Source organism: Lygodium microphyllum, chromosome 9 (assembly GCF_053477565.2).
Source record: "Lygodium microphyllum isolate KBCC chromosome 9, Lygodium_microphyllum_v1.1.10, whole genome shotgun sequence".
In the NCBI taxonomy this organism is placed as follows: Eukaryota; Viridiplantae; Streptophyta; class Polypodiopsida; order Schizaeales; family Lygodiaceae; genus Lygodium; species Lygodium microphyllum.
Genome location: NC_141143.1, coordinates 89,587,195 through 89,609,813, shown reverse-complemented (window position 1 = coordinate 89,609,813; position 22,619 = coordinate 89,587,195). Strand labels below are relative to the sequence as shown.

General features: G+C 40.4%; 1 protein-coding gene across 1 annotated transcript; it reads right to left on the bottom strand.

The window, feature by feature from the left end:
- Positions 1-15,225: 15,225 nt before the first annotated feature.
- LOC148031271 (polyubiquitin 11) lies at positions 15,226-16,447 on the bottom strand. Its single transcript, XM_087684786.1, has one exon. The coding sequence runs from the start codon at positions 16,262-16,264 to the stop codon at positions 15,575-15,577; it is 690 nt and encodes a 229-aa protein (XP_087540912.1). The 5' UTR covers positions 16,265-16,447; the 3' UTR covers positions 15,226-15,574.
- Positions 16,448-22,619: the final 6,172 nt, after the last annotated feature.

Here is a 22,619-nt window from a genome sequence, read left to right as displayed (position 1 = left end):
CAAGGTCACAAGGACTACCCTCTATCACAGGTCTTTAATGCTTAACAATGCCTTTGACAGGAGGGAACGACTACTCAAACCTCCCTCAAACAAGACCTAACCTAAACCTACGACTTCATGCCTTGATTATTAGTCCCCAACAAGAAAAAATTCCCCACAATTACATGGACACATGCAGCATAAAAACAAGGTACTTGTAAAATGAAAGAGATCACCTAGAGTGGGCCACAAGAAGCTTCGGTGCAGCAAAGGCTCCCGCTAGGTTCCGTAAATCTATCTAGCACAAGACTAAAACAAAAAAACTATTAACTGCACCTACACTAGACAGACACATGGCCCTATTGGCCTAAAGAAATAGAACATTTTAATCAACCAAATACATAGTTTTCTTGGCGTATACATTGCATCTTATCTGGCTAGCCAAGGTGAACCAAAGATGTCATGAGATGTGAGGGCTAGCCCCATGCTACTTATGCCATGCAACTCAAGGCTTGATCTTGGGCTTTTGTAGGTCCACTAATCTTAGCCTTTCTACTGATATCTCAGCAATAAGGCCCATCCCTTCTTGGGTACTATGAGCTAAATGAGTGACCTCCTTGGGCTTATATATCTCATCTCCTTGGTTATTGTTCAAACGGATTGATCATCCCAACTTTTCAAAAACTCCCCTTAGGGAAAATCATAGATTTATGATCATTCAACTCTTCCCTAATTGGATCATTATCTATGTCAATGATACGACCCAAACTAGGCGGAGCTTCAAGCCTAGGCCCATCACCTAGATGCATCTTAGGCCGGTGTATATTGTCAGATGAATCATTATGATCTCCAGTCACATCCACTTGGAAATTCATCAAAGCATATCCACATAGAATTCCTAGCCTTTCATGTGGCACACCAACCACACATTTAGAAATTTTGGGTCTCCAAACCCATCTCATATTAATTTTTATATTCTTATATTGCCTCAATTTTCCACATTGGTCTAATGGACTCAATGCAGACCTATTGCTATGGCCAACTGGCCGGCCCCACATCCTTATGACTTCTATCGAGCACAGGTGGACCTTTAGTATTCTACATCTTCTTCATATGAGATGCCTTTGTCCACTTTGCAACTGCTTAACCATAGGCACCATGCTTTTATTAAAAGGAATAGCATCTACTTGAAAGCATAATTCACTAATAGGCGGCACAAGTCTCTTATGAGCCTGACTAGGAGCAATATAAGAACCACTCATAGGATGCTCATCCACACTTGTAGACCTAATGGTTCTATCACTAGTGCCTCCATAGCTACCTCTCATGGAATTGTTGCAAGCCTTGATGGGACTTGCTTGGCTTGACATTGTTTTACCACCAAGAGGCATCTTATCCCTGCTCATAATAGGATTGCAACTTCTTACTTGGAAATTTTGGCTACCAAGATCTCCTGTTAAGGTTGTCTTGGTATTAGCAAATGAATTTTCTCCTTGCAAATTTTGCTAGATATTTGAATGCACTTGCACTGAATGGGGGAAACTCAAAAATTTTTCCCAACATCTTTGAATATACTGCTCATAGTCAATTGCGTGCATCTTGGCCTCATTTAATGACTTAGGATCTCAGATTCTCACTTGGATTAGCGTAGTAAGCACTAGACCACTCATAAAGAGCTTACATAGCACATCACCTTGCAACATAGTGGCTCTTCTTGGCCAAAGCTTGAGAATATCATCAAAGGCTCTAGCATATTCTTTAGCAAAAGTGTAAAACTCCTATCTAACATGTAGAAGCTGCCCTAAAACCTCGTTCATAGGCACTTTCTATTCGTATTCATCTAAAAATTTATCACATAGCTCATCTAAAAATTTATCACATAGCTCCAGTACCATTTCCTAGCTTCTCCCTTCAAGGTGCTAGAGAATACAAGCATTCGATGAATATCATTGAACCCACTTGCAAGGCAAGTTAGGCCATATTCTTTTAAGTGCACCATTGGATCCTTCTTTACCAACCCATGAAACACTGGGAGATCCCTATAAGAAGGAGGGCATTTAGTCCTCTCCTTTGGGATCAGCACTGGGTTATTAAAATCTTCATATTCATCATGAACTAGTTCCTTCCTTTTTGGGTATCTTGCCTCTTTCGTTTCCACCTTTTTTGTAGGAAGGTTAATCTTATCCTTGCCCTCCCTTTCTACCAACTCATAAAGTGGCCTAGGGAGGCCTATGCTATGTAATAGGGAGTCTACCCCATCACCTACTGCTAATGATGTTTTAATAATTCTATCCTCATTTGCTACCATTTTCCTAGAAACAAAGATAGGTCCCAATAGAACCTTCCTCTCTGACAAGGGTTTCCCACATATATAGATATCATCCAATGCTTTACGGATTTGTGAAATTGCACTTAGGTACCCAACTGCATCAGGTCCTAGCATCGGATGTATATCTCGCTCATAGGCTTACTTCAACCAATGGCATCACAATCTTTTCCTCTAAAAACTTACCATCATTAAGGATCATACATGACTGTGCCTTCCTAGCCTCACTTTTGCTCCCTAATCTTTCCTCTAACTCCCATGGATTATTACTCAAGATTACCATGGGTACTTCCCCATAACGACCCAAACTCGAGCATGGTGTCACTTTGGCAAAGAATAAAGTAATCTAACTAATAATCCCACTAAACCATTTAGAATGGGTTTTGGGTTATGGGGATTCCTTGGATTGGTCGTCATGCTAATTATCGTAATTGTAATTAGTCAATTTTAACATCTATCACTTCATGGCATCTTTTGATTCTAGAATAAGGCTAACAGGTCCCCCTTATATGACCAAGATTCGAAAACCGCCACTTGTAGGTAGCTCTCAGCAAATGCACCACCTGTCGCGACCTAAAATAGGTTCGACACTAGCTATAGACACTAGTCGGGCCTCTAACACTCACAAATCCACACCCCCTCGGCCTCGTGGGTAGTCAGGAGTGTCTAAGGGACACAGTACCCTAATTGCTAATGTAGATATCGCATTTGTAGTGGAACATAGTCCAACGATTTCCCTTCCTTACTCCTCAGAGGGAAATCCCACACATCTTGGTGTAGTACACCAACGTAATACAAACATAAAGGAGACACCCCTTTGGCTGAATGCCGTGGCCACACTACATCTCTCCTGCACCTTAGGGATTGGCCCCAAGATGCGCTAATCTAACATAAATCACATACAAATACACTCTGCTCTTATTAATTTCAAACGTTATAGGATATAAAATTTCATCACTTGACAATTTTTCCAAATAACCCAAGGCCTAAACCTACAGCTTAGGTGCTGCACAACTCAGCATGGGTTATATATATATTGGAAACCAATTGCAATGCATCCAGGAGTTACCATGTGATATGTGCAATGCAACTGTGAATGCCATAGTGCTCAAACAATTTATGATTTATAAATCAGCATTGTGTGGTGCAACATACATGTCTTTCCATGATTTCAGTATACACATCATGCTTCGTTGCTAAGGGTCAGCCTCGAGCCTTCTCGTGCGGCTTAACCCCCTTTTAACTTAATTTATAAACATCCTATATGGTATGCACAAACAAATAGACCAGAATTTCATATATTTTCAATAAGTAATCAACATCAAAACCCCTCTTCCCCCCTATCGTTTAGGTTGTGCATCGTTGATAGGTGTAAAGAGCGGTTTTTTGTGTTTTTTCTTAGAAAAAGCAATAAAAATAGACTTTAATATGAAGACATAGATCAAATGAGGCCCTCATGATACAACCATGCCATACATTCACAAACATAAACCTTATTTTTTCCTAATTTTCTAGCACAAAAATTAAAAAAATTATTTTTCAACTATTTATCTTCATTTATTTCAATAAAAATTCTAATATTACTTATTTATGGATTGGGACTGATCACAATCATTGAGAATTGATTTTATATTCATTTCTACTCCATCTGAAACCCAAAATCACAACAAAACCCCCAAAATTTATCATTTTCATGAAAATCGCTTAATTGTAGGTTTTGCATGTCTTGTTTTAAAGTATTAAATGACTCAAATTTCTAGTTTTTTTAAAGATTTCTGATCACGTTCAGTATTTGCAATCAAATGAATCCATTTACAAACATTGTTATCAAACATTTTTCATCAAATGAATAAAATGAGTACTTATGCATAAAAACTCGATTTTGGAGGCGCATAATTAATGGTTGGGAGACTGTTGGCACTCATTTATGGCCTTTGACGCTCTCTCACATCCTGATCTACAATCTCCTCTGCTCTAGTACCATTATTCCATCAAAAACATCCATCAAACCCCACCCCCTTCTCTCATAAAATCACGCGTGTGAATAGGCAACAAGAGGAGAGAGGAGAGAGAAAAACTAAAAATCAGAATTTTGATTCCCTCCATGAAAATCAACGTGCGTAATCCCAAAACAGAGCCCACATGGAGTAGATCAAGAATGTGCAGTCGGTTGCTTGATGATGCCCAGCATCGAAGAAGCATTGAAAATTTGGTTTTCTTCCTCTTAATTAAGCTTAAGGTTTTAAAGTTTAAAATATCTAATTCATCTCTTTGTGTTCACACTACAACCGAAGTGGATTTTTTGCTTTTGGAGGGCAAAATGAGCTTGAATTCGAGATTCGTCTAGCTAGATGGCTTCGTAATATTGCAATCTATAAAGCTAAGACTCTCTTCCTCCTCACAACGGAAAATTTGGTTTTCTTCCTCTTAATTAAGCTTAAGGTTTTAAAGTTTAAAATATCTAGTTTATCTCTTTGTGTTCACACTGCAACCGAACTGGGATTTTCACTTTTGGAGGGCAAAACGAGCTCGGATTTGAGATCTATCTGGCCAAGTGGCTTCGTGACGTCAAAAATTTATAAAGATAGGACCTGCTACACACTTCTCGACTTCCAAATTATGTAGTTGTTTTATAACGCGAAACCTGGTGGGGATTAAATGGGGGGTCAAATGGACTCCAATCGATGAACGAAGACTTGCGTTGGGTTCTTGGCATCAAACTCTATCTAAGAAAACTCCAAGTCATCGATCCACAACCATTTCAATTTGCATTAAAATTTGGTCATTTACGACCTCCTAGGCTCTTTTCCACTTCAAAAAGGGTCTTTAAAATCCGCTCTCAATGTATGCTCCAACATTGCATGAATTTGAAGTTGTTATCCAGATGTACGCCACTACAATTCATACAGTCTGCGCCACATCTCTAAGCTGCGATGAGATGATTGACATGGGCCTTTTGAAGAAGCACATCTAAGCTCTCTCTCACTCAAAGGGTTTCCCAAATGATCACCTCTATGAGCTCCAATCATAAAAAAATCAGGCCCCTATCTGCAAACCCTAAAGGGAAACCATAGCCATTTCCAGATCAAGCTCATTTTTCCTACATTTCCTCTCTCTTGCCACTTAAACCAAGCCAAGGCTACTCTGACCTAAAGTTCTCAGCAAGTATTCAACCATTAAATCAACAAGGAGTGGAAGCCATGAAGATTTCTTGCGAATCATCAAGTCAAACTCAAGAAATAACATTAAATTTCAAACTAGTATCTTTTGATACTACACTACCATTGCTTGTGTCTCTTGACACATCCAAAGTCAGCTCATTTATGAGAATTTTGGGTGCTGATTTGCTGCTATTCTAGTCACTCTAGCATGGGCAAAGACTCTCCGACATGTCGCTTCAAAGAAGTCGGTTTCATACATGGCAAACATGCATAAAGCTTATTCTGATGAAGAAGGGCCTATGAGTCATCCCTAACGAACAAGAGAATAAGCCCCAAGATGCAACTCTTGCAAGCGCCTGGTAGAAAAATGACAACAAGGCTCAAGCCATCATAAAGCTTGAACTAGATGACAACTATATCCACCATGTGGATACATGTGACACATCCCATGACACTTGGAAAAGATTGGATACTATGTTTGGGCACTGTCAAAGTCTTCAAAGTATAGTTTATTAATTGAATTTTTCAGATTGGACATGAAAATTAACACATCTAAATTACATGGAAAGCCTCTTAACCCAGCTTGCAAGGATCAACATTAAAATGGTTGAAGATGTATGCATTCGTGTTTTGTTAAAAAGTTTACCTCCATACTATGATAATGTCTCCACTACTTTAATCAACATGCCAAATCCTAAACTTGTTGACATTCAGGCCTCTCTGTTGGAGGAAGAAAAGAAGATAAAAAACAAAGAAGAGCCAAGTACTTCTAAGGATGAACAAGCGTTGTATGTCAGTAGTAACAAGTACAAAGGCAAAAAGGACCAGCTAGTTTGTGACTTCTGCAAGAGGACCGGAAATACTGAAAAGTTCTATCATGCCAAAAAGAGGTATCAAAAGGCCTACCTTGTATAGCTGTCATCAAGGAAGAAGAAGACCATGGACATGAGGAAGCAAAAGAAGAAGAAAAAGTCCATCATGAGCAGAAGGACAAGCCTCACCAATCCTTCTATTCACACTACTCTAATAGACTTTTTTGAAGCATTGTATAACATTGCCCTAATGTTCCTTTCATAAGCTTATAAACTCCTCATGTAACCTGGCACTATAGCCTTTGTACACTTTGTGAAGCCCCTGTTACAACCTCTAGATGTCCACCGTGTTTTTGGTATCCACACTTAGATTTTCTTGCAACAACCTCTGGATGACTGTCGTGTTTGTGGTGTACTCACACCTTGCAGGTGGTTGCTCACTAAGCCTCTACACACTTTGTGCTTTTCTGGTTGTGATTGAGAAGGGATATTGAGAATTTAGGCAATCACACCCAGTGTAGCCTCTTTGTATGGAGCAATTGGGCTAAGGATATACAAGTTTGCTAAATCCCATAAGCATAGTGGTGAAAAATCCTACATACCCAAAAGACTATAAAGCACAGTGGTGAAAAATGCTACATACCCAAAAGACTATAAAGCACTATCATTTGAATATAATGTCGTAATACTTTTGTTATTTTAGTCAAGTGTCATTGTCTACTTGTACAAGATTGTGTTTATGAGTCCAAGCTTCAATCTTGGAACCTAGTTCACTTGTGTAACAGTCAGTTGTCATATCTATGTTTTCATGAGTCTTATCTTTATCTTCCATCCTCCATAGCCATGCTCTAGATCCATGCTTCTCAACATAAACCGGGTCTCTTACACTTTATATATCCCAATTAGTATGACTAGGTGTCTAACCCTTAGTTCCCATGTATCTCACTCGTTAAATATCCTAAACTACCTTTACCATATAAGCATAATGGTGAGCTACCTAACCTTCAAAACTAAATCTTTTAAGAGGATATCTGACCTTTAAAACCAACTCACCATATAAGCGTAATGGTGAGTTGCATAACCTTCAAACTCTGAACTCACATGTGTTAAGGTTACAATAGTGATACCCTTTTTGCTTTAAAGAGTATCCAATAAAAATACATTTTTCAACCTTTGAATTGAGCTTTTTTCGTAGCTCATTTGGCACATGAACATATGCAATACAACTAAACACTTTCAAGTGTGACACATCGGGTTTCTTGTCTGTAAAGCATTCTTTAAGGGTCATTCCGTGAACTAGAGCTATGGGTGTTCTATTCATAATATAGACGGTAGTACGAATAGCTTTAGACCAAAAATATTTTGGTAACTATCAATACCCATGTAACTTCTACAATATGCCTATTTCTCCTTTTTACAACCCCATTTTGTTGTGGAGTATACATGCAAGTAAACTTTCTCTTTATCCCATGAGACCTCAAAAAGTCACTCAACTCATTAGAGAGGTACTCTCCCCCTCCATTTGATCTCAAGCACTTAACTTTCAAGCCTATTTTTATTTCAACAAAGCAGCTTTGAAAGTTTTAAAGTGCTCAAACACATCACTATTTTCCTTTATAAAAGACACCCATATCTTTTTTGAATAATCATCAATAAACGTAACAAAATATTTTCTGCCACTGAGAGATATGTTTTGTAAGTCCCTAAATATCTGTATACACAATATCAAGCATATTCCTACTCACATCTCTATTGTGCAAAAAAGATTATCTTGCTTGCTTAGTAAACTGACATGCTTTACACACTTTATGAAATTATACAACTCTAAAAGTAGGCAACCCTATAACCAACCCTTTAGATTGCATTAATTTCAACCTTTGCATATTTGCATGTTCAATACGTTTGTGCTATATTTTAATGCCTTTAGTATACATAGTAGCATTCATAGCAAAAATTACAGCATCTAAAGTGAATATGTAGACAACTCTATTTCCTTTTGTGGCCTACAGCAATTGATCCTCTAGAGGCCCAAGCCCCACCTATTGTGGAGGATCAAACTACTTTGAGATGCTATACTAGAGCTAAACTAAGTGCTTAATGCCCTCCATGGATTATGTTATGGTGATAGATGTGTAGATGAACCTTGCTCTTATGATGAGGCCATGCATAGAGATGATAGTCACTCATGGGACAGGGCTATGCATTCGGAGTTTGACTCCTTACACACTAACCATACATGGGATTTAGTTCCTTTTCCTGGTGGCAAGAAGGCATTGCCATGCAAGTGCGTATACATACTGAAAAATATCCCTAGATGTCCCAATCCCGCTTATAAGATCAGATTGGTAGCTAAGGATTTCAAGTAGGAATATGGTGTTGACTTTAATAAAGTCTTTTCTCCTATGGTCAAAATGATGACCCTACACTTGGTACTAGCATTGGTTGCTCAAATAGATCCGTATCTTTATCAGATGGATAAAAATACTTTTTTTTTTACATGGAAACTTGCATGATGAGATCTATATGCCGCAACCTAAGGGCTTTGAAGAAAAAGGCAAGGAACACCTAGTGTGCAAGTTGAGAAAAAGCTTTTATGGCTTTAAGCAAGCACCTAGGGAATGATACAAAAAGTTTTATACTTTTATGCATTCATAGGTGTATAGTCGTAGTGCTATGGATCTGTATATTTATACACGAAGAAGGCTCATGATGGCAGCCTTATGATTTTGGTACTCTATGTGGACGATATGCTTATTACTGGGAAAGCAAGTGGGTATACATGCTGGAAAAATATCCCTAGACGATCCAAGCCCGCTTATAAGACCAGATTGGTAGCTAAGGGTTTCAAGTAGGAATATGGTGTTGACTTCAATAAAGTATTTTCTCTTGTGGTCAAAATGACGACCCTACGCTTGATACTAGCATTGGTTGCTTAGTTAGATTCGAACCTTTATCAGATGGATGCAAATACTATTTTTTTTACATGGAAACTTGCATGATGAGATCTATATGCAGAAACCTAAGGGCTTTGAAGAAAAAGTCGGGAAACACCTAGTGTGTAAGTTGAGAGCCTTTATGGCCTTAGGCAGGCACCTAGGGAAAGATACAACAGGTTTTATGCTTTTATGCATTCACTGGGATACAGTTGTAGTGCTATAGATTCGTATATTTATACACGAAGAAGGCTCGTGATGGTAGCCTTATGATTTTGATACTCTATGTGGACAATATGCTTATTACTGGGAGAGCTCATGATAAGCTAGATGCCTCAAAAACTCAGCTCAAGAAGAGCTTTGAGATGAAGGAAATAGTGCATGCCTCACACATTCTTGGGATGCGCATCACATGTAATTGCTCTTATCTATCACAGAAGAAGTACATCTAGAAAGTCCTTGAGCAATTTCATATGTATGATGGTAAGACTATATGGCTACACCTGGCAGATGGCATTCAGATGTTGTTAAGGGTATCATGAGGTACCTGAAGGGCACAATAGCTATGTGCATATATTATGGTGGCCAGGATATAGGAGTCAAGGTACACTGACTCTGATTATACAGGATATGCAGATAGTAGAAAGTCCACCTCTAGCTATGTCTTCACCTTTACCAAAGATGTTATTTCTTGGATGTCCAGAGTGTAAAAATGCATGGCCGTCTCTACTACAGAGGCTAAGTATCTTCCAGCCCCCACTGAGGCTTGCAAGGAGGCTCTCCGATCAGGCCATCTTGTAGCAGACCTTGGAATTACTAATGTGGTCCCTACAACAATACATTCGGATTCTATGAGTGGTATCCAGTTAGCTAAGAATCCAATCTTCCATGCAGAGGCAAAACACATTGAGGTGTGTTACCACTTCATCAGAGAGGTCATTGAGAACAAGTCTATTGACCTTGTCAAGATCTGCTCACGAAAAGTCTCTTCGTAGAGCATTTTACCTTCCTTAAAAAGTTGATGGGCATCAAATGAGACGACGTCTTTCCTCATCCTGTTGTACTTATGTACATTTGTACTTTGTCACTTTTTTCTTGTTCTCTCCTCATTACTAAGGGTACATTCTCCTTTAAGTGGGAGGTTATTGGGGGTAAAGGCACTTGTGCGTAACTGCTCATGTATTACTACACTGACAATACCCACACACCTGTACACTGCAAGTGGCGGGTGCCCATCACTATCACTTCATTCTTGATTCTTTTAGTGACATTTGAATAAAGGGAAGGCTTGTCACACATTTGTGACTGTTGGATTTTCCACATCTCTCTCTCTCTCTCTCTCTCTCTCTCTCTCTCTCTCTCTCTCTCTCTCTTCCACTTGCATGCTTCCACTCCAAGCTCACTCCCTTCGCATCCAATTGACAAAATTGAGAATTCAAGCAAAGTTTGGATGGCAACGACTAGAACTCGAATGTATGAGCTACCTCAAGATGGACATTTAGTTGCTATAATTCATTTAGGATTAGGATGGTTAGAATGATACCCTTTTAAAATTATCAAATAGTAGTGTAAGCATCAAACACCTACAAACCAAAATGGGGAAAAAAAAAAGAGACAACCAAAGACATAAAATCGTTCAAAACTAGAGTATGTGTAGACATAAAAGATCCTAAAATTATAGGAACCCCACTCAAAAGCAAATGAGATTTGAGCCCTAATCAACAAGTTAATAAAACAAGTGGCTTATCATTAGGATAGTTACTTGATTGCAAAAAAAAAGAGGGAAAGAGAGAGAGGCAAGGGGTAGCATTGAATAAAATGTGGGGTAGCATTAGGGGCTACCACATGTCATCCCTCCTTTTAAAGAAACATTCAATTATTAGGTATACATAAAACAAGATTCGCATGCTCGTACAAGTCGTCACACCAAAGTTGATATTGAGGAAATATATGCTCGACTAAATGAAGGTGAACACAAAAGATGACTTATTAGTCCCTACACATAGGCTAAGGCATCACTCAGATCTACAGGCTGATGATGGGTGGTAGCACCAAAAGATGGAGAAATGACTTAGATTTTGAAGTACACTGAAAACCTCCAAGATAGAATGATCTGCCAACAGTGGGGCCTACATATAAATAGTAGCACCAGCAAAAAGCTAGTCTCTAGGGACCATAAATGTTGGCCAATTGCATTAAAAAATAGGACAATATGTTGATCACTATCGCTCATAAATGTTGGTCGCCCCAACCTAGAAAGTGTGAACGTAGTCCAAACTCACTAAAAAAGGAATGCCCTGTGTTGAAAATAACCAACCTGTGTAAACACACCTAAACTTTGACTAAAAAAGAAATGCATGCTCTAAGTAGAGCTACCTTCTCCATCAAAACACAACAGACTAAATGTTAAAGTTCCTAATATCTCCATTTCACTTAGGCACAAGATGATAGTACATGACAAACACGACTACTAATACCCCCCTCTCAACTCCGAGATGTGGCTAAAGGCCAAAGAAGATAGAGTGGATCTAAGGGTGGTAGAAGAATGCAAAAGTTAATGAAGCCCAACAGTGAAAAAGCTCCTCAAGTACCTAGAATTTCCCCTCTAAAACACAAGGGGCTAGAGAATCCACAACTGCATCACCAACATCGTCCCCCTTTGAAAGGGATGGGAGATACGAGGGAACCACCAAAGGAGATGGTGGGTCATGGGATGGAACTTGTGGAATAGAGAGCGCACAATCGGGAACATGTGCAACAATATACAAGCACCTCAGAGGACCCTACACAAGGAAAGGGAAAGGGTGTGGCTGAAGGCCAAAGAAGACAGTGGATCCAAGGTAGGCAGAAAAAGTGTCAAAGATGGAGTTTGTCGATAAAAAAGCTCCTCAAGATCTTGAAAATCCCCCTGTAAAACACAAGGGGCCAAGGAATCTACAACCGCATAGCCGGTATCATCCCTCCCTAAAAGGGATGGGAGGTATGAGGGAACCACCAAAGAAGATGGTGGGGGATGGGATGAAACCTATGGAATAGAGAGCGCACAATCGGGAACACGTGTAATAATAGACAAATGCCTTGAAGGACCCCACACAAGGGAAGGGGAATGGAGTTTGTCAACATTTATGGCCCATACAAAAGTAGGTCAACCAATTTTTGGCACGTGTTGCTATTTATATGCAACCCCTATAATTGGAAGATCATTCTATCTTATAGATTTTAGCACATGCCGACATGCAAGGATACTCCTCTATCTTTTGATGCTACCTTTTGTCATTAGCCCAGTCATATGCTCTCATTAACACATTGGGCTACATGGAGGACTGATCAATCCTCTTTTGTATTCAACTTTCATTCAATTCAATGTTCAGTGCAGATTTTATCCTGCTATTCTCTTCTTTCATTGTAGTCTTTCTCTTCCCTTCTCTATGTTTGTGTTTCCTCTTCCATTGTGCACTCTCACATGGTATCATCACCAAACTGAGGACTCAAAGGTTCTCAAAAAAATACCACACTTAACCTATTGTTTGGAGTAGATCTTTAGTGAAGAACATAGATTTTTTGCATTGTTCGAGCTTTTACAAAGTGTGCAAGGTAACTACAATTTCCTTTTTCGAGGTGTAGCTGATTTTTCCTCTGTTTGGCCATCCTGACACCAAAATACAAATTTTGCGTTTGCATTTTTTCAAAAATGGATTACTCCCAATTCAATGCTTTTGACAATTCCAAAGAGAAGCTTCTTCCTTCTTCTCTTAATAGGCGGTCACACTAATTAGACCATCATGAAGAGAGTTTCATTCTCACTCTACTAGGCTAAGATGGTCAAAGCATCTCCCCACTACTTCTCTCCATATAGCTCATAGGGCCCCTACCTTTGGCCCTCACATAGCCATGATTACACCTCCTATTCAAGTGCATGTGGTTCCTTTCTTACCAATAGAAGATTACCTTGATGGTTCGAACTACTCCCTTTGGTCATGTAAAGTAGAGTGCATCCACATTTGATCTTCAGCATTTTATTACCACCACTATTCCCGGTCCATTGGAGGATCCTTGACTCCTCAAGGAGACTTGCTACAAAATCTTCGTCCATTTGAGGATATAGCCATTGCTGATGGAATTTATTCAATGTCTATGAATTATATTGACTTTCCATCTATTATCCAACCATCCATCTAGCTCTATTTCGGAAGTCCTGGACTTGGGCTTCCTACTCCAAATTCATGGCCTTACTAGACGCAATACTCGGGTTGTCTTCACCGAGCAATGCATCTTTGTTTAGGATCCTTCTTCAAGAGCTATTTTGGTGATATGTTGGTAGGAGAGTTTCATTTTCCCCATACAAGGTCCTCTAAGGTTGTCTTCCATCGTCATACCCGTTCTTGATTGTGCACCATCTTTTCCACAAATTCCATCACATCCCCCACCATCTCCTCTAGTGACTCTCGTGCCTCCCATCCCTTTTAGAAGGGGACCATATCGATTATACGGATGTGGATTCCCTAGCCCCTAGTGTTTCAGAGGGGATTCCTAAGGTCATGAGAAGCTTTTCCATCAACAAACCTCATCGGCTTTGGCATTGCTTTTGCCACTTGTATCCACTCCATCTTCTTTTGCCTTTACCCACTTTGAGGATTTGAGAAAGGCTATTAGCAATCATGTTTATCATGTATTGTCATCTCCTACCTATGATTCTCAGTCTAAGTCAAAAGAGGGCATTAGAAGCTTTGCCGTATGTCTTGACAAAGGTAGCTTTATTAAGAGCATGTATTTCTTTTGTAGTCAAGTTTTAAGTGTGTTCACATTGGCTGGCTATTTTCTAGCACACTCTTTTTTTGCAACGAGTGTGCACTATGTTCACACTATCGAAGCTGGGGTGATCACATTTATGAAAGCAATCCGCATATTTCCCTATTTTTTAGCCAACATTTCTGGCCCCTAGAGGAGCAAGTAATTCTGTTTTTGGCTAATGTTGCATCTAAAGTTGCTATTTAGATGCAGAGCTCACAATTGATAGATCTTGCATGTTTCAAAAGACCCTTGATATTCAAGGACACCCCTCTGTCTTCCAATGCTGCCTCTCATCACAAGCTTGGTCCAATGCCCTCACTAAGGCCTTGCGCTGTGTGCAAGGACTAATCTCTCCTTTATCGTATTCAGCTCTCATGCAGTTCAATGCAAATTTTCACCTTCCATTCTCTTCTTACATTGCGCACTCACAGGGAAAGTCAAGGTGTGTGAGAGGAAGAAACAAGCCATTCAAAGACCTTCCAAGTCCATGGAGTAAATTGAAGCTCCTCCATTAAAAATAAAGTTGCTTCACTCAGTCTATGGAGTTCCCCTCTTTATAGGGTTGCAGTCTGCATGAGCAGGACACGTGCAAGTCAACAGCGGACTGTGATGACTTGCGTGGGTTAACTGATTTGAGCATATCCTGGCTTTTACATTGAGAGAAAACCTATCGCTCCACAAGTTAGTGAGCAATATTATGATGTTCAAGTTAAACACCCCCATAGTCGTGCAGCGTATGACAGGTTAGAGCGACTTTCCATGCGCATGGATCTTCGTAATTTAGCCCACACCCTACAGCCCCACAGCTTATGTCAAATATTTTCAAAATATTATAGCCACCTCATAGACAGGTACAGACTGAATTCAGACTAGTTACAGAAACATGAACCCAGATACGAGATCAAAGACGAGAGCAAGATCCACTTGAAAACATCACCGTTTCAAAGAGCATGCCACTTAAAAAGGCACGTGAAGTCATCCCTACAAATAAGACGCGCGTTCCCAACCAAGTTATGTAGAGAGCATCTGCAAAAACCCTCACTATAGTACTAACCTTAGAACATTTCGATCTGCGTAGAACCTTCAGTGTAGTACCAACCTTACAAGATTTCATCGTCATATGATATCTCCCACATTTCATCGCTCATCGCTATACTCACATGATCTCCTCACATTCAATCATCTGTACAGTAAGAAATCAGCAAACCGACAACAAAAGCAGCAGAAGAAAATAACTTTTTCGTACAATAGCAAAGATTTCTACACACAATAGCAGACTTCTCTTACTTCCATCTCATAAGAGAAATCGGGGGCAAAGCCTGTAGCATACAGACATCAGGAACTTTTTTTGCTTCTATAGCTTCAACGAGACACCAAGGACAACTGGTGCATGCGTACAAACAAGTAGCAGGACTGACAGCAGACAATCAAAGCCGCCACCCCATGGTGGTAGCATTTCTTATTGCATGACGATACAACAGTCCAGCTGGAGCAGAGGGACTCCAGGATGTTTCATTATTATTCCAGATTAGTTATAAGACCATAGCGCAAAAGGCAGAGACCCCTCGCAGTTCATTGCCCTCCACGCAAGCGCAGCACCAGGTGGAGGGTGCTTTCCTTTTGGATGTTGTAGTCCGCGAGGGTGCGTCCGTCTTCCAGCTGCTTGCCAGCGAAAATAAGCCTCTGCTGATCTGGTGGGATGCCCTCCTTGTCCTGGATCTTGGCTTTAACGTTGTCGATCGTGTCCGAACTCTCAACTTCCAGGGTGATGGTCTTGCCAGTGAGCGTCTTGACAAAGATCTGCATTCCACCGCGCAGCCTCAGGACCAGGTGGAGAGTGCTCTCCTTTTGAATGTTGTAGTCTGCAAGAGTGCGCCCGTCCTCAAGTTGCTTACCGGCGAAGATGAGCCTCTGCTGGTCGGGAGGGATGCCCTCCTTGTCCTGGATCTTGGCCTTGACATTGTCAATGGTGTCAGAGCTTTCCACCTCCAGAGTGATGGTCTTGCCAGTTAGAGTTTTAACGAAGATCTGCATGCCACCACGTAGCCGCAGGACAAGGTGGAGAGTGCTCTCCTTCTGGATGTTGTAGTCAGCGAGGGTGCGACCATCCTCAAGTTGCTTGCCGGCGAAGATGAGCCTCTGCTGGTCGGGGGGTATGCCCTCCTTGTCCTGGATCTTGGCCTTGACATTGTCAATGGTGTCGGAGCTCTCGACTTCGAGGGTGATGGTCTTGCCGGTGAGGGTCTTGACGAAGATCTGCATGTTGCTGGATGGATGGGAAAGTACTTCTGAGCGAGAGGGAAGGGAAACCCTAAGACGAGGCAGAAGAAGATGATGAAGGTGAGATCGAGATTGACGGACGGGGTGATAGACAGGCGAGATGGGGATGAGGGGAGGAGGGGTAGAGATACACGGAGTTTATTGGAATTGGGAAGGAGAATGGAGTGTGAAACGCCGTGTCGCTTTTGTAAAGCTATTCGAATTTGGAGGATTCCCTTGCGGATTGATTCTTACTATTGATTCACACGCAACGTCATCTTTTCCCAGATGAGGGTCCGATTCACAGAACCACACGTAAGGGTAGGTAGGTGCTCCGTAGCCCATAGGACGTGTTCACGCGAACAAACAATTGACCCCCCCACCATAATACAGTACACACCGGGTGCAAGCCCGAGCTTCCAAACCATCCATTATGTTGTTTGCATACAAGGCACGCAGAAAAATGTGTCAAAAAGTAGCACTTCTCTGAATGGTTAGAGCTTAGGATTGTTGGCGATCGAAGAGTGGTTCAAAGCATGTCATGCGCGATTTAATTTTTGGAAAAGAATTGCTATCCTTATCCCACTTGGGAGGGGGTTTGCCCCTTGGATGGGGGACCTCCCCTACCCAAACATTCTATCACACATGTTTCATGCAGCAAAGCATAAGCTGCATGTTAGCACAATGTCCCTTCTATTTGTGCGTTCAACTGTTCATCTAGGCATCTGTGTGATCGACCTTATTGTGGGGGGGGAGTAGCATTTACATGCACACACACAATGCCCCTTCTATTTTTGTATTCAACTATTCATCCAAGCATCTGTGTAATCAACCTTGGCAGGGGGGGCTCAAATGCTACCCCCACTTTTGCACTTTGGGGGGGGGGGGGGGGGAGTAGGGCTACTTGAATCCCTAGATAAGCCTACTAGCACCCCCTCACAATTCTTCTCTTTAGCATTTCATCATTAATGCTAGCCTTCGAAGAGATCCAATCATCTAATTTGTTTTTCATCATTAGCATGGCCTTTTGTTCTCCACAAGCCTTCATGAGTTTAGAATACTTTGCATAATCTTGCACACGTTGATGCGGCCCAACCCTTAAAGGATCTTCATAGACACACCATGCCCTCCATTAATACCAATGCATTACTTTCTCTTAGATATGTTCAATGCCCCACCCTCGTAAGGTGCCACCAATGATCTATGGTGCTTTAAGTTGTCATGCCTCCATTATGAGGAGAAGCCATGTGTGAGCATGGACATTGGTTGGATCCTAACTTGCATGTCAGATGAGGTCTATGTGACCGGATGGCAAAAAGGTGACCTTTATAGATTTGGCCTTTGAGTTAGATAGAGTACTTATGTTATTAGCAACTCCAGGCACAATGCATTGAGTTGTAGGATGTGGGAGTTATCAAAGACCTCTAGTTTAGGATCGAGGGGTTGTCGAAGTGGCCCCTAGCACCATCCTCCCTAATGGGTGTCTGGGGGCAATGCCTTCTTTCAGGTGCTATTGTGTGGTCTCAATCCACAACCAGCAATCTCCTGTGATAGGAAAACATCTCTTGACCAGCCATACCCCCTGTAATTCTCTCTTTCTTTTTCTAATAATCATGCACCATGGCCCAATGGTAAAGGAAATATTCCTTGGAACATTCCCTAGCTGACTAAGGAAGGCTCGTAATATGGTCAAACATGCCAACTAGACTGCATTCTTGGGCTATAAAAGGAAGTCTCCTCCAAAGCCATCGTCAATCTATCGTTACCTAGTCAAAGTTCTTCCAACTACTCTTAAGCTCTTCGCATATCATCTATGTAGATCACCATCTGAGCTTCGCAGTGGAAGCGCACAAGTGGACAGAGCCATCTTTGTATCAATTCGTTTGAAATCAAAGCAATTTTTGTTCTTCTCATATTTGCGATGTACTCTCTACTCCTTGCTCAGATTTTGTTAGCTTCATCATGTAGTCTCCACATGGTGTTAGAGCCATGGGGCTTTGAGGAGTGAAGAGTACATGAGAGGCAAGGGCTTCAACAGCAAAGTGGAGAAATGTCGTCTATTGCATTAGGTAGTGATATTGGCACATTGCGGTACTACTACTATAGCAACAATTCAAGCACTATGGATTCATCCACCAACCTTCAACAAATGCAAGTTAGATGGTACAAACTACACTTTGTGGAAGTTTAAAATTACAACCATCCTTGATTCTTATGAGCTTCTAGAGATTGTGTTGGACTAGTAACCACCTAATTACTCATGTAAGATCCCAAGCTTTGACATTTTAGGAATTTTGTGTACTATTGGTGGAGGAGAAGTTGCAACTTAAATCCCGAGAAGATAGCAGCAGTGGGCTACATTCTCCACTGATGATGCGAAAGTCAAAGGTGGTTCCTCTACCAACGATGACAAAAAGAAGAAGGGTAGTAAGAAAAAGTTTAAAGGAAAGTGCTTCTATTGCAAGAAGAAAGGATGTGCAATTGCAGACTGTCATATCAAGAAGGCAAATGAAAAGAATGGCACCGTGAGGACTAAAAGAAATATCTACCACTGACTCATGGATATTGGATAGTGGTACCTCCCCCTAACAAAAAAGGTCTATATAGTTCTATAAAGCCTCTGCAAGAATCCATCATTGTGATGGCTGGGAATGATGTAAAATGCCCTACTATGGGCATAACTATACTATTTCCTTTGTTTTTACAAATGGTGAACTCAAAAATATTACAAATGTGTTGTATGTTCCAAAGTTTAAGAGGAATCTGCTATCAATTGCTTCTATAATTTATCTTGGCTATGAGGTGAGGTTCACCAAGACAAGTGCAAAAACTATCGACAATGCTCGCAAAGTTGTCATCAAAGAAGAAAGAAAAAACAACGTATATGAGCTAAGTGCTCTTACAGCCATCACTGGTGTGGACATAAGTAAACTTTGGCATGAAAGATTTGGTCACATTGATTTTATAGTGTTAAAGGAGATACACAAGCAAGCAAGGTATGATTGCTCACCTACCTATAGTAACTGAAATAAAGAAACTATGTGAAGCTTGTAAAATGGACAAGCAATAGAGAAAGGTATTTCCACAAGAAACCAAGAAAAGAGTGAAGGAGCCTCTAGAGTTGGTGTATGATGACTTGTGTGATAAAATACTTGCACAAGCCTTCGAAGAATCTTCTTATTTTGTGTTGATCATCGATGACTACAATAGAAAGATGTGGGTATACTTCCTTAGTAATAAGGCTCAAGATTTTGCTAAGTTTAAATAATGGCTAAAACTTATTGAGAATGAAACACGGCAAAGTGTGAAGAAGTTTAGAATAGATGGTGGCGGTGAGTTCAACTCAAAGGAGTTTGAAGACTTTCACAAGAGCAAAGGGATTAAGCATCAAAGAAAATGCCTCATACACCTCAACAGAGGTGTTGTTGCACATTGAAATTGCACCATTGTGGAAATGGCAAGGTGCATGCTTAAGAGCAAAGGTTTGCCTAGCCAGTTTTGGGTAGAAGTTGTTGACATTGTAGTCTACATTCTCAATCAAAGTTACGCAAAGGCTCTTAACAGCAAAACTCCTCATGAGGCCTATTCTGGTAAGAAACCATCTATCTCACACTTAAGAACTTTTGGCTGTGAATCTTATGCACATGTTCCAATGGATAAGAGAAACGTGTTAAACCCAAAAAAGCACAAAATGCACATGTTCCAATGGATAAGAGAAACATGTTAAACCCAAAAAGCACAAAATGCATCTTCTTGGGTTGTAGTGATGAGCAAAAGGCTTACAAATTGTATGACCAAGAGGTAAAGAAGCTCATAGCGAGCCATGATGTGGTGCTCAAGGAGTAGCCACATACAATGAAAGAGAAGAACATAAGTTCTTCCACTTAATAATCTAGTGAAGAAATCCACTAACCTATCCCAAGAGCTTTCCCCACCCTCAAGAAGAAGGAAGCATCATCTTTGAATGATGAGGAAAAAGTTCACTAACTTACAATCATATCACTGAAAAAGCCATTGCCACGATGGATGAAGCAACTCTATGTGATCATAGTAATCCTATGCCTACCACTATTGAGGAAAAGGCAAATGGACCAAGGAGGTCTCTAAGAATAAAGAGGCAAAGAAATGCTCTACTCGCATAGTCGATATGGCTGTGATGGTTGAGATTATGAGAGAAGTGAAGGAGTCAACAGACTTAGAAGAAGCACTTGCCGATACAACATGGAGATCAATTATGCAAGCTGACTATGACAACATAATGAAGAATTATACTTGGGAGCTAGTGGATCAGCTAGAAAAGAGGAAGATTATTGGCACCAAGTGGGTCTAACGGTCAAGTATAAGGTTGATAAAAGCTTAGAAAAGTACAAAGCTAGATTAGTTGCATAGGGATTTTCACAAGTTGAAGGATTTGATTCTCAAGAATCATTTGCTCCAATTGCAATGACCACTATTCATAGAGTACATGCAGTGATTGCTCATAAGAAGTGGCCAATTTACCAAATGGATGTTAAATCAATGTTCTTAAATGGTAACCTCAAGGAGGAGGTATGTGTGGCTTAACCACTAGGGTTTGAGGTCCCCCCATTCTGAGAACACCCATGGAGGTCAATGTGAAGTTATCCATTGAGGATACATCACCACTAGCAGACATTGGAAGGTACAGGAGGTTGGTTGGCAACCTCATCTACATGTATAATACCAGGCCATATATCAGTTTTGATATTGGTATTTTGAGCAGGTTCTCAAACAAACCCAGAGAAAGTCATTGGAAAGCTGGGATGCAGGTGTCTGCTCTGATGCTTAAAGGGAACTCTTGACTATGGTATCACATATAGTTCCAGAAGTGCTTTTATGGAATATTTTTACTCAGATTGGATAGGTGATAGCGATTCCAGGAAATCACTTTCTGGATATTGTTTCTCTTTAGGTTCAAGAATATTCTCTGAGATTAGTAAGAAGTAACCAACTATGGTAGTCTTCTATTGAAGTAAAGTATAAGGTAGCTTATTTTGATGCATGTTAAGTAGTATAATTAAGGAGGATTCTATGGCATATGGGAGTACAAGATGAAGATTTAGCAATGCTAAGATGTGATAATCAAAGTTGCATCGCCATTGCCAAAAACACATTGATATACAATATCACTATGTGTGTGACTTGATTGAGGATGGGATAGTAGAGCTTGTCTACTAATAACAAAGGAAAATGGAGTAGATATCTTCACCAAAGCTCTTACAAAGGATCTGCTTCAAGTTTATCATTAGAGACTTAGCATTGTACCAAGGATACAATTTACATGTGGGTGAATGTTGAGGGGGGGTGTTAGATATACTCAATGCCCCACCCTCATAAGGTGCCACCAATGATCCATGGTACTCTAAGTTGTAAGGCCCCTGTTATGAGGAGAAGCCACATGTAAGTAGGAACATTGGTTGGATCCTAACTTGTATGTTGGATGAGGTCTATGTGACCAATGGAAAAAAGGTGGCCTTTGTGGATCTAGCCGTTAGATAGAGTAGTCAACTTGAGATACAATGCATCAAGTTTCAGGATGTGGGAGTTGTCAAGGGCTTCTATTTTGGGGTCCAAGCGCTACCAAAGCAGCCCCTAGCATTGGCTCCCCTAATGGGGGTCCGAGGGCAGCTCCCTCGACCTAATGATAGATAGAGCCAACTAAGGAAGGTTCATAGTATGGTCGGACAGGCCAACTAGACTACCTTTACAGGCTATAAAAGGAAGACCCCTCCAAAGCCATAGTCAATCTATCTTCACCCAATCAAAGTTCTTCCAACTACCATTAAGCTCTTTACCTATCATCTATCTTTGGATCGCCATCTAAGCTTCACAGTGGAAGCGCACAAGTGGATAGAGCATCTTTGTATCAATTCATTTGAAATTAAAGTAAATTTTGTTCTTCTCATATTTGCTATGTATTCTCTACTCCTTGCTCAAATTCTGTCCAGTGCATTGTGTAATTGCTACACTTTCTACACCCTCTTTGAACCTTCACATATTAAACTGCACCATCATTTGCAAACTATTTGCCTTTTGGCATCATTGCAGTATACAAGGCAAAGTTATGGTTTTGATTGTAAATTGGCAAACACTACCCTATGCAAAGCCCCTCTTAATAAGTATTGTTTGCACTTTTAATACATCTCATATTATGTTGATGTCATGTAGGTTTAACAAAGAGTTCTTTAAAATTCCTAAACTACATCATTTGGCATTTTCACTCTATTAGATTTAAAAATGTTGCTTCTAATTTCTAAATGTTCTCTATATTGTACTTTATTGTCTTCCCCTTTTCTAAAGTCGCCTACTTAAGCAACTCAGCTTTATGCATATATGGATT

Excerpts from the sequence above, each read along its gene's own strand:
- LOC148031271 (XM_087684786.1), bottom strand. The coding sequence starts at position 16,264 with ATGCAGATCTTCGTCAAGACCCTCACCGGCAAGACCATCACCCTCGAA.